Source organism: Python bivittatus, unplaced genomic scaffold (assembly GCF_059951505.1).
Source record: "Python bivittatus isolate LINGU-HERP-01145 unplaced genomic scaffold, Pbiv_v1 ctg000700_np1212, whole genome shotgun sequence".
NCBI classification, from domain to species: domain Eukaryota; kingdom Metazoa; phylum Chordata; class Lepidosauria; order Squamata; family Pythonidae; genus Python; species Python bivittatus.
Genome location: NW_028277098.1, coordinates 73,970,397 through 73,983,840, shown reverse-complemented (window position 1 = coordinate 73,983,840; position 13,444 = coordinate 73,970,397). Strand labels below are relative to the sequence as shown.

The window sequence follows — 13,444 nt, the reverse complement described above, 5'->3', positions numbered from 1 at the left end:
AAACAATGTGTCTTTTCTTCAAGATTTCCTTCTTTCATAGTATTTCCTACCAATTAAGCCAGAACATATATTAACCAAACAGATCTCTGTGCATGCGTTTGTTTTTTTCTTCCCTTATTGTTTCCATTTTTTCTGTTGTTTGAGGGTGCAAGTCTGTCTTCTTTTTTGCCTTCTATTTTTCTGAAATCACTTTTCTTTAACAGCTTTCTTGCTTTGGTTTGTTAATCGTGACATCATCAGTGGTCTATTTTCTGACTTGCAATATACTTTTCAGGCGAACTATTATTATGGTTTTATATAACTCCCAAATATTCTGGAACATTGATCCTCTTCACTTTCTCTTTCATCCCCTTATTTTTGAAGTTTCTTCTGAAGTCCAATGACCTGTGTTTGACCTTCTCAGCAATTTTCAGTTATATCTGAAAGCATTGTAGTCACTTTAATCTGTTTCAGATCAGATGCTGGGGGCCATTTAGGATTAATCTCAAATTGCTTTCACAACCAACTGTATTAGGCCAGTTTTAAAAAGTTTCTAGAAAATTTAACCTCTTTATCTTCTATATGAAGCCTATATGAAAGTAACTGGAATTGCCTTGGATACCACTCTGGTTCTAATCTCAGCATCACTTTGAGAATTTTAATCAGAGAAAGAATACTCCAAATACAAAAATATTTTTAGGCTTCATATTTCCATCCATAACCGTTATGCAAAGAAGTTTGCCTCACATCGTATTTCTGATTTTTAAGTTGTCATACTAGGTTGGTGTTGCTATGTGTATTTTCCTTCTCTTACAGTGTTTGAATCCAGAAATGCACTTAAATTCCCCATTTTGGTTTATAAGCTTCTAATATTAATATGCATTAATCATATTAATTAATATGCATGCATTAATTATGTAATTAAGATCTACGCTAAGGTGCCTCTCCAAATGTCTTTTTTATTTTACAATTCTTTATTCTCTTTGACTTGTTATATCCTACTGTGGACTCATAGTTGAGTTCTTCCCATTCCTATTTTGTTAATAAAAAATATTGGATTATCATAAATATTTTTATCTTCTAGGGATTATCTATTATGAATGAAATGTTCCTCACCTCATGTTAGCTTTCATAAAGTACACTGTGATTTTTAATAAATCTGTTTTGTATAAATGCTATATAGCCTAGATTTTACTGATTTTACTATATTTAGATTATTTTTATGAAAGATTTCTGGTAGTGGTCATGGTGGAATATCATTTTAATACAAAACATATTTACAAATACATTCTACCTTTCTGAAAAAAAGTGCTAGAGATCCAGTTTTCTTTGGCTTGTTTCCTGCTGAATGAAAAGGTTCACTCGGAGGAGGCTCACTTGGAGAAACAGTCATTAAAGCATTAGCACTGAGGGGGACTTGTCCGTAGCTGTCCACTTTAGAGTCTTCAGATAAGTTGACTGCAGTAGGTATCAATGTAATCCTTCCTGTCTCATTTGTGTTACCTAAGATGTATGCAAAAGTTATCATATCTATTTACAATGCACCTTCTTAGGTTAGAATAAACATTCTGAAAATGTATGTTAAATAAATACAGAAGGCTCTATGTCTTAATGCTATTTTTTTTCAACAGATTAATATAGTTCAGGAATAGATGATTCATGGGCCTACTGAAGTTCCTCACTGTTGCCTCAATGAACAGTATATTTTGTGTTTGTATTAAGATATGTTTGCCTCCATCTATTCCTACCACCCAGCATCATTTGGAGTCCTCAGAGCCAAAAAAATTGGCCAGCTCTGAAATACTCCTCCATGCATGCCCCCAAAGCAAGTACATTTCTACAGTGGTTATGCCTAGGGGTTACAACAGAATTTTAGCTACCCAAGTGAGCTAGTACTTTATTTCCAACACTTCCATCAGGGACCACCCAGTGATAACAAACTAAATTATTTGGATACCAAAGACAGAAAACGCTATTAAATGCATTTCCCCCTCCCTGGTGGTAAATATGTAACACTAAATTAAACAACAATTTGGTCTTCTTCCATACCCATAACAACTGTTTAAGACAAATATTTCACTCCAAAATGTTCACAACCATTACCCTTTGCCATAAAAAATTCTAACATAAACTGTATTATTTCCTACCTACCATGTAATGGGATTGTTACTTTCTGTCTTGTTACTGTGGTATGTGCCATATTTTGAACGACCTCATTAGGTGAAACAGACATATGCTCGTTTGTTTTCAGTCTCAATCCTTCAGCATGTTTTTTTTCTACAGATTTTGTGGGGGGGCTTTCATCTCCAAAAAGCCTTCTTTTAGCACTTCCTGCCATAGGAGAATTGTAACGGTCATAAACAGAGATTGGAGACAATAACTGCAAATCTAAAATAAAAGAGAAAAGCATTACTTCAAAATGCAGTAAATCAGAGACACAAGTCTTTTTGCATTCGGAAGTATATAAATGGAATAACATTCAAAAGTGGAACATAGAAGGCCACACGATAATACATTTGTAGTCTCATAATAATAAAAAGAGATTTCATTTTACAGTAATAAATTCTAATACTGTATTTCTCTGCCTTATATAAATTCAAAAAGATATTTCAGTCACATTTATAACTAAACTGAATTTTACAGTTCTCTACAAATCATGAATCTACTAGAAAAATGTGGTACACTGAGTCTGCGGAGAATAAGGAGTGAAGAGATATAGCACTGTATGAAGGATGTTTTTTCTTTGACAATTCACTCATTAAGTGGCAATGAAAACATGACCATCACTTGGCCTCCTTTGATATGGCTTTAGAATCCATCTCTTGATACCAATTATTCTCATCTCAGTCTGGTTACACTTTCTCTAACACATTTTATTAAAAGGTATAAGGTTTTATGTAGGATTTAACCTGGGACTGGGAGGAAGGGAGCAGAATCAGGGTGGTTATACTGATGCAGGTTACATATTGAAAAGATTACAAGTACTTTATCAATTAACAATTGTAATGTGTTAAACCCCATTGGGTTTGTTGAGATCTCCTGAGACTGCTTGAAACCTTTTGATGTATGTGAGTGAGTTCAGCTATCCCTTCTTCAACTGTGCTATTAAAGTTTCATTTTTCCAAAACAGTCATTTTAAGGTTTGCCACAGAGTGTCTTGGGAGGCTGAAATGCTCAGATATTACTCTGTCCTTATTTTGAGTCTTGATGTCAAATTTGTGTCCATTAATTCTTTGGGGAAAAATCTGCCCCATCTGTCCTATACAGAATCCAGAGGGGCACTGCTAGCAGATGATGGGCTATATCACATTAGAAGAAGAGCATGTGAAGGCACCTTTAATCTTGAGTGTGTACTTGTTGGGGTCTGTGAAAGTGCAATTGGTGTAGATGTGGGGCCAAAATAGACATCTGGGTTTGTTGCAGGGTCTGGGAAAGGAAGGCCAACACTGGATTGATACATGTGAAGAAGCACTGGCATAACTAGCATATTTGACACCTGGAGCAGATCATTTTTAATACCCCTTCCTCTGTCACTGAGAGCCAGTTTGGTGCACTGGTTAAGGTATCAGACTAGAAACCAGGAGACTATGAGCTCTAGGCCTGCCTTAGGTACAAGCCAGCTGGGTAACTTTGGGCCAGTCACTTCTGTCAGCCCTAGGAAGAAAGAACTAGCAAGCCACTTCTGAAAAATGCTGCCAAGAAAATTGCAGGGGGCAGTTGCCAGGAGTCAAAACTGACTTAAAGGTACAGTATTTTCCCTGCTGCACCACACCAACTGCCAAAATAGCTGATTGATGAACCAGCAGCATCGACCCAAATCCACACCCACTAGCCTCCTCATTGTCTTCAACAGTACCCCCCTTACCGCCTATACCCAGGTGGACAGCCTCCCCCCTGCCCGCTTTAGTACGTCACTGTGGAGAAGTGAGTGGAGATGACAGTTCAAACAAGCTTAGTTACAAAACAATCAGTTCTCTTTTCACATTCTAGTTTTCTTATTTCTAGGCTCATATCCTCTCCAGGTTTTCTTTGGATGCTTTCTACAACCAGTATTTAAGTGCAGAAATATTACAGCACTAATAAAATTGTGCTAAAAAATCTTAGTTTATATGGTTTTCAGAAAGAAAAACACTGAAATGCTTTTCTTCTGGATTTTAATTAGATCTAATTCTATCACCATACCCAAGTACTGTAGATGTTCTTTTAGACACAAAATATAATCATTCAGCTTACCTCGTCTAAAATTGCCCTCAAGATTTGTCCGAACTTCTTTTACTCTGGGGTGCATTATAGGAGAGGCTGGCATCATGGGAAGATATCCTAGTCCTCTTCCTGCATTTCCTGTTTCAAAATTACATGGAAATATTACCTGGGGAAGAAAAGATAACAATTTCAAAAGGTAAAAAAAATAATACTGTTTCACAATTCCATAATAAGTCGTGTTCTCCATACAAGGAATTGAGTCTTAAATGTTTTAATCAGACAGTAGTTCCTGTATTTCAAATCTGTATGTATGTATGCATGTGTGTATGCATGTATGCATGTATATGTTATCTATCTATCTATCTATCTATCTATCTATCTATCTATCTATCTATCAGAGTAATTTCCATTGTTAAATGTAAATTATTTGCCTGACAGCGTACTTCTTCACAGCTAGGAACCTCATCTTCTGAGGCTTGAAGGGCATCCCAAAGTACAGAGTCTTCTCTCCAGGCTAGGCTTTCAAGTATCTGTTCCTCAATGCTGTTGAGGTGTTTTACCATATCTCTTGAGAGTCCTTCTTCCGAACGAATCAACACTTCAATCACCTTGAGTACAAAAAGTAGTTTGGTCACATACACACATAACGCAAATCTAAGTAACTAGTACATATCTACCCCGATGTAGGAGCACAAAACATTTCATGTTTCGTTTCGCAGATTTGTACATTTCTGTGATTTTTCACAACAAATGATTTTTTAAAACATTTGTTTCACCCAAATAGTTTTAAAAAGGCGTGTTATGTAGAACCACTTTCTTGCATAACTCAACCACACCAATGTTTTCCATAAAAATGAGTATACATATACACACCTTCAATTTTATAATAAGAGTTCAGGATTATATAGAATAAAGACTATTATCATTAAACTAATCTCTATATAATTTGGTAGATTTAACTACAGATAGTCCTCGCTTACTGACCACTCATTCAGCGACCATTCAAAATTATGATGTTGAAAAGATAACTTTACGGCCAATTTACAACCACTTACAACCTTTGCAGCATCCCTCAGTCATGTGATTGCCTTTACAGTCAGTACGCGTTGTCCTGTGCCTGACCTGTGGTTTTTTTCTTTTCTTCCCCCTTGCAGAGCAGGGGGGAAGCTGGCAACGGGGAAGGATCAGGCAAAGGAGAGATTGCCTACAGAAATTGCTTGCTTCCCGTCCACTCCCCCACAATGGAGAGATAGAGATTTCATGAGAGTACTATAAGCTGCTTGCATAGTGCCGCGATCACATTGTTTTTTATGTGTACAAGACATTAAGCAGACACTCGAGCATTCCAAAGGGCGGGGGACTGGCTAGGAGGCAAACTAAAGCCAAAGGTATGAAACCAAGTAGTCTTGTCTCTTTCCAGCTGGAAAGTAGTCAGTCACGTGATTTCCCACTTAGCGACCGCTTCACTTAGCAGAGGAGTTGCCGGTCCCAAATAGGGTAGTTAAGTCAATGTAATGCAAGTCAACTGTAATCCAGTTATGCCTCTTTTGGTAGTCTTGCTAATTTCTCCTTGGCGCTGGTTGATACTGCACATCATTTTCATAAAACTTTAGTAATGCAGTGTCAGTATAACAACTGTGGATTATACTGATATATGCAGTGAGAGCTTGAACTGGTTGCTACCTATTATTGAATAAGTGAAGCAAAACTGGGCTTGCTGTTTGACAACTTGAAAAAAGCTGAAGTCACCTTGTCTAAAGATCAATGCTTTTCCTGTGCTTACCTTATAGAAATAGAATGGCCTGACATTAAGAACATCAATGATCCAGGGAAAAGTTCTTGGTGAACGATATGCAAACAGCACTATTTCAAAACAACATGCAAACAAGGAGGAATGAAAAATATCTTGCTCTAAAATGGTCTAGAAAGAAGAAGAAATGTTTATAACCTATAATCATACAAAAAAATTATGTCGTTTATTTTTAAACTCTTAAAGATACTTGGAATACTGAATCAATTCTTTGGAATAATTTGAGGCTAGGTTTCATGGGAAAGTCTAACATCATAGGGAGATCATGATACTCAATTTTCTGAGCATGAGGGAACCCCAGCCGATGAAGTGTTACAACCCAGCACCAATACTCAGTTATACTACAGTGAGGCAGACTGAGTTAAATACTGGTGCAAAGGAACAATAGGTGCCATTTACTCACTTGCTGAATATTGACAGAATCCCAAGATATCAATTTCTTAGAAAAATGTTAATACAGTATTACTAATTGAGAGATCAGTTTTGTTTTAATTTCTTCTGTTGCAAAATAATCAAATCATTAGTACAGAACCTAATTAATTTTTCACACACATTAATTCACTGTCCTTGTGTAAGACTACAGCTGGGTCACTGATTTAAAAAATCCCTTTAATATAATTTTTTTAAACTCCGTGTTACAGATATTTCTCAATTATTATAAACTTTGAATTGCTATCTGGTGTTCCATCTCCCTCCCCAAATTTAATGAAAAAAATGGTAGCTGTTTGAATGACCCATTAAAAAGCAAGCATTAATATTACTCTGTGGCAACATTTATGTAACTCATGAATGATGTTAATTGTGAGCCTTCTTGAAGGCTAAATCAGAATTTTTTAAAAATATCTGAATAGCCCTATCAACAAAGCTACCAACACAGCATCCAAAAGAGGTATTTTGGAATCCTTTATGATTTGTGAGAAACAACAGAACTTTAGCATAATATTATTGATTTCTTTGCTCTGAAATAATATATTCTATTTTATTACCTCATTTGAATGAAAAAGGAGGGTATTAATCATGTTATAACCTCATTAACACCAAGTTATATTCACTAGCAGATAATGCCAATTGATACATAAAGCCACAATAACATGATAATGTGTAGTTTTATGCCATTATATTTGTGTATGTGAGAGAGGGAGTATGTGAAACCCACCCAAAAGACCTAAAGGTTTGTTCAGGAATATTTCAGTTCATGTAGCACATGGAGAATCATATCTTTGAAGATGACACAAGAACATTTTTCACAACAAAATATAGTTGTTCACATGTGAACTGGTTGAAGCAACGAAATTCTGTGAAAAGTACCAGAAGATGTAAGAAAAGAGCCAAGATGGGACTAAACATCTTTGGTAAACCAATGGAGCCATCATACAAAATGAGGTATCATGTATTGTGGGCATCTTCCCTTAATTCTTCTGGAAATCTAGCCTGGCCAGCTGGTTTTTGAATTGGATAGATAAGCACAAGAATGTAAATAAATGGTCTTAAGTTCAGGAAATAGACAATGAAGGTTGTAAACCTGCATTCATTTCCACAGGTCTGAGTTTTAGGCTAACAAGAACAACAAGTGGCACTGGAAGTATTTTCTGACCCTCACTGTAACATAATTGGCATAGTTGGCAGGATCCAAGATACTAGACATTAAAATAAATTGAGGAGGGAAAATATCCTTAAGAAAGTAATGGACACATTCTTGCAAAAGTTGGAAGAGAGCAAATAAATACTTTTATCTAAAGGGTACTACTAAGATGGGTTATTTACAGTGAAAAAGTATGCTACATGCCCTGCCAATCTCTAACTGGGAAAGTAGGGAAATTACAACGGTTGGAACTGCCAGCCTAAAAGAAGTAGAACAATTCCATGAAGCTTATTAACTGGCCTTGAAGGAAAAACAGGTGGCTATTTTTTATTTATGTCTGCGAGCTACGCAGGAGGACTGGGAGAGATACAAGCAAGAAAAAAATAGAGGGAATGTTCTGAGAGGGAGTGCAAGAAGCCAAGCAGTTATGTCAGCAATTACAGTGAATAACATATTCTTAGAAAATAAATGAACACCCATTAAAGACTTGTAAAAACGAAATGAGGACTGTGGGTAAGTAAATAAGGTAACAGAGAAAAACAAATTATGTTTCTAAATAATTAGTTAAGGAGCTGGAGCTGCAACTCATTACAGAGGTAGAATTTACTCTCCAACAACATACCAACTACTGGAATCTTCAATATTTTACTGCTACAGATCAGTAAAGCTGTCTCCCTGGAAATTATTCTAGTGATACAGTAAGAGCAAAAATGTTTGTATCTGAAAAAAAAAAATAGTGGGATCAACTGGCTCACACACCATTCTTCTGCATTCTTTCAATTTTAACTTGGATAATCACTTTGCAGCATTTACTTGCAAAATGTGATGATTTTAACTGGAAATGATATCATTTTATGGTGCTTTATTTTTATGATGTTCTTAAATTGTATTTCTTAAACAATCCAAAATTGTATTTATACAATAAACCTTGCTGTTGATTGAAGATTAAAATCTTCTAATGCATATATAAAATGAAACTTCTAATAAATAGATTAACAGATTAATAATTATTATTATATATATTGTATAATTATATATATTATATAATTATACAATATATATAATAATAATTATTAATCTGTTAATCTATTTATTAGAAGTTTCATTTTATATATGCATTAGAAGAGTATATATACTGAAGTATACTACTTTCCCTCCAGTTCATTCACTATATTATTCTTTAGATGATAGTGTCTTCTTACTGAGGATGAAATGTTCATTAAATAGGTACCACCTGTATAAAATTCCTAGGAGGAAGTACTCTGGACTTAATCTATTAATTAATTATTAATAATTATATTTATTATTTATTTATTATTAATTATTAATAATTATATTTATTATATTATTAATAATTAATTAATAGATTAAGTCCAGAGTACTTCCTCCTAGGAATTTTATACAGGTGGAACCTATTTAATGAACCTTTCATCCTCAGTAAGAAGACACTATCATCTAAAGAATAATATAGTGAATGAACTGGAGGGAAAGTAGTATACAGGAAGACTGATATACTTAAGCTACTTTATACTGATCTTTGGTTTAACTACATCATTGTTGCTTCTCAAAAAATTACTTTTCAGGGTCTCCAGTTTTTCCCAAATCTTTTAATCAGAGATAGTAAAAATTACTTCTGAGCTCTTAGTGAAAAGCATGTGCTCCACCAAAGAAACTTGTATAAGATTATACATTTTAAGCCAGATTCTGTCTTCAGAAGAAAAAAAAGCAATTACAGCAAATAACCAGTGAATTCTGAAGCTTTGTTTGATTTTTAAAAAAGTGTTTTCTTGTATTTTTCCCCATAGTTCTGAACTTACAGACATGTCTTTGCCAGGCAGCCTTCGTTTTTCTTGTATCATTATAGTCTCCAAGCTTTTATAATACAAAATTTCTGCCAATTTTAATCGGTGAAGAGCAAAATCTGAAATGTAAGCCAAACACTTAATACTTAAAGCCTTGTCCAGTTTATCTATAATTTTTCTGTAATACAGTATGTGACTTTATATTGATCAAGAAAGCATTAAAGGCTTCAGACCTTAAAGAGTGCAGTTCTATGTAGAATTATCGAAAGACAAATTCCACCAATTATAATAGCATTTACTGTTGAGAAAATGAGTATAGGATAGACCTATAACTGCAGAAGATATTTAAGAGTAGTTAGAAAAATCCAATATCAAAGCAGTGGATAAATGTATGTGTCAGATTTGCCAAATAATAAAAATATGTGACATATTTCAAACTTGATCACACTAGGATCTGAAAGAGAGCAATGGCACATATCATGCAGATTCCTTCTGGTTTAGAGTACAGAGGTATCTAAAATTGATTAAATCTGTCTACTTGCTCAGAAACATGAGCAGAAAGATAGTACTGTACTACAGTAATGTTTTTCTTGCAGGTTCTCATAGGCACCTTGGAGATCCTTGGAATGTCTTCTGATTGGGATAGGCAGAAGTTTGGGCTCATTTCAACTGCTAATCTTTAACTTAAAAAGGAAGGATACAAGAGTTATAACTAGAAGAAAAATATTATCATTACCGTAGTTATTATTATTTATTATATTTAGAGGTCACCTGACTCCAGAACTACTGTCTTTAGTCCTGCCGTAGTCTTTCGAAAATTGATCATTATTTTGTAGTTTATTTCTAGAGAACTACTAAAAAGGAACCAATTTTCTAGAGAAAATTCTGGACAAGGATTTTCATGAGAATAAACAACTTTAGGAGAATCATTTCATTTCCATATTCTCCAGAAGAATATAAAAATTCTAGAGCAGCATGTTTTGAACTACAGTCAGGTCCAGAAATATTGGGACATCGACACAATTCTAACATCTTTGGCTCTATACACCACCACAATGGATTTGGAATGAAACAAACACAACGTGCATTAACTGGAGACTGTCAGCTTTAATTTGAGGGTATGTACATCCAACTCAGGTGAACGGTGTAGGAATTACAACAGTTTGCATATGTGCCTCCCACTTGTTAAAGGACCAAAAGTAATGGGACAGAATAATAATCATACATCAAACTTTCCCTTTTTAATACTTGGTTGCAAATCCATTGCAGTCAATCACAGCCTGAAGTCTGGAATGCATAGACATCACCAGACGCTGGGTTTCATCCCTGGTGATGCTCTGCCAGGCCTCTACTGTAACTGTCTTCAGTTCCTGCTTGTTCTTGGGGCATTTTCCCTTCAGTTTTGTCTTCAGCAAGTGAAATGCATGCTCAATGGGATTCAGGTCAGGTGATTGACTTGGCCACTGCATAACATTCCACTTCTGTCCCTTCAAAAACTCTTTGGTTGCTTTTGCAGTATGCTTTGGGTCATTGTCCATCTGTATTGTGAAGCGCCGTCCAATGAGTTCTGCAGCATTTGGCTGAATGTGAGCAGATAATATTGCCCGAAACACTGCAGAATTCATCCTGCTGCTTTTGTCAGCAGTCACATCATCAATAAATACAAGAGAACCAGTTCCATTGGCAGCCATACATGCCCACGCCATGACACTACCACCACCATGCTTCACTGATGAGGTGGTATGCTTAGGATCATGAGCAGTTCCTTTCCTTCTCCATACTCTTCTCTTCCCATCACTCTGGTACAAGTTGATCTTGGTCTCATCTGTCCATAGGATGTTGTTCCAGAACTGTGAAGGCTTTTTTAGATGTCGTTTTGCAAACTCTAATCTGGCCTTCCTGTTTTTGAGGCTCACCAGTGGTTTACATCTTGTGGTGAACCCTCTGTATTCACTCTGGTGAAGTCTTCTTTTGATTGTTGACTTTGACACACATACACCTACCTCCTGGAGAGTGTTCTTGATCTGGCCAACTGTTGTGAAGGGTGTTTTCTTCACCAGGGAACGAATTCTTCGGTCATCCACCAGAGTTGTTTTCCGTTGTCTCCCGGGTCTTTTGGTGTTGCTGAGCTCACCGGTGCGTTCCTTCTTTTTGAGAATGTTCCAAACAGTTGTTTTGGCCACGCCTAACGTTCTTGCTATCTCTCTGATGGGTTTGTTTTGTTTCTTCAGCCTAATGATGGCTTGCTTCACTGATAGTGACAGCTCTTTGGATCTCGTCTTGAGAGTTGACAGCAACAGATTCCAAATGCAAATAGCACACTTGAAATGAACTCTGGGCCTTTTATCTGCACATTGTAATTGGGGTACTGAGGGGATATCACACACCTGGCCATGGAACAGCTGAGAAGCCAAGTGTCCCATTACTTTTGGTCCCTTAACAAGTGGGAGGCACATATGCAAACTGTTGTAATTCCTACACCGTTCACCTGAGTTGGATGTACATACCCTCAAATTAAAGCTGACAGTCTGCAGTTAACGCACATTGTGTTTGTTTCATTCCAAATCCATTGTGGTGGTGTATAGAGCCAAAGATGTTAGAATTGTGTCGATGTCCCAATATTTCTGGACCTGACTGTAAGTCTGCTCTTGGAACACTTTATATCTTCAAAGTTGCAATGTCTAAGTAAGAGTAAAATCAGAGTCATCTATGAAAGAAAGCTTGTATTTTTATGGGAGTATTTGTTCCTTTCATCAAGACAGGTAACAGCAAGATGTTTGTTGTATGCCGCCTGGAGTCACTTGTTTTGTGAGATGGGCAGTTATATAAATTTAACAAACAAATAATAATTAATAAATAAATAAACAAACAAGATGTAATTCCCTATGTTCTATGCAAGTCACCTTGTGTGAGATGGGCAGCTATATAAATATGATAAATAAATAAAAATTAATTGTTAATTAACTCTGTGTATCTCTCAGACCAAAGACAGAAAGATGCTTTTAACAGCTTTGGCTTTGAAATATATCATTTCCCCCTCCCTATTCTTACCTATGTGGCATACTGGTTGATCACTGGTTGACAGAGTATAGTTCTGACAGAAAATTTCACCTATCTTTTTCACTCCTTTCAGGATATTTTCCAAAGGATTCCGTATACATGATCTATAGCGGAGCATAAAAAGATATACTTTTAAACATGATTGGCAAACAGTATCTTGTTTAAAACAGAACATTAATATGCATTTCAAACTAATAACCAGTGGTATTTATTTATTTAATTTGTCCCCCACCCATCTCCCCCCAATGGGGGACTCTGGGCGGCTCACAACACGTTAAAACAATAAATAAATATACAATTAAAACCTACAACAATTCACATTCACAAAAATAAAACAGAAAAAAATCCAGGAGGCCAATGGTTCAAGGCAGCGATGCCAGGCCACTAAGGGACAAGCCAACCCCACACTTGGTGACCCCCTCCTCGCCCCAGGCCAGATGGCAGAGCCAGGTCTTCAGATCCCTCTGAAAGGCCAGGAGTGAGGGGGCCAATCTCACCTCCAGGGGCAAGATATTCCAAAGGGCGGGGGCTACAGCAGAGAAGGCCCGTCTCCTGGACCCCAGTATAATATAATATTATTTTTACATTTTATATTTTTATAAAAATATAATCTTTTAAAAAATATATTAAAATATTTATATTTATATTATATTTAAAAATATAAAAGTATAATATTTTTAAAAATAATAAACTTTACAACCAAGAAATCTGTGATAATCATTTTAACAAATGGGTGCTTAAGTGAACCATTATACTCATACATTCATATGCATTATATTACTCCCACCTGAGGTAAGCAGTGTTAGGCCAAATGCAGAAGAGTAAGAAGTAATAACCAAAAGAGATTATAGGAAGGAGATATGAAAAAAGAAATCTGACTAAATCTACTTTATACCAATATTGCTTACTGTTCCACTCCACATCTTTCTGTCCTTGCAAACCATTCTTGCTTCCATGACATCCTTGCTTCCATGACATCCATACACTGATTCATACCTGGCATTTGTT

The 13,444-nt window shown here is 35.9% G+C and overlaps 1 protein-coding gene across 3 annotated transcripts in view; it reads right to left on the bottom strand.

The window, feature by feature from the left end:
- The window catches only part of RBL1 (RB transcriptional corepressor like 1), a 35,100-nt gene that overhangs the window by 11,986 nt on the left and 9,670 nt on the right, over positions 1 to 13,444 (bottom strand). For all 3 annotated transcript variants that reach the window (XR_015798310.1, XM_007419877.4, XM_088153103.1), the window contains exons 10-16: positions 12,428 to 12,540; positions 9,392 to 9,495; positions 5,966 to 6,103; positions 4,626 to 4,790; positions 4,213 to 4,348; positions 2,131 to 2,367; positions 1,274 to 1,482 (exon numbers count right to left, since the gene is read on the bottom strand). Coding sequence is in view for 2 of the 3 variants with exons in the window: in XM_007419877.4 (XP_007419939.1) it covers positions 1,274 to 1,482; positions 2,131 to 2,367; positions 4,213 to 4,348; positions 4,626 to 4,790; positions 5,966 to 6,103; positions 9,392 to 9,495; positions 12,428 to 12,540 (1,102 nt within the window). In the remaining variant the exon portion in view is untranslated. The remainder of the gene's footprint in view (positions 1 to 1,273; positions 1,483 to 2,130; positions 2,368 to 4,212; positions 4,349 to 4,625; positions 4,791 to 5,965; positions 6,104 to 9,391; positions 9,496 to 12,427; positions 12,541 to 13,444) is intronic.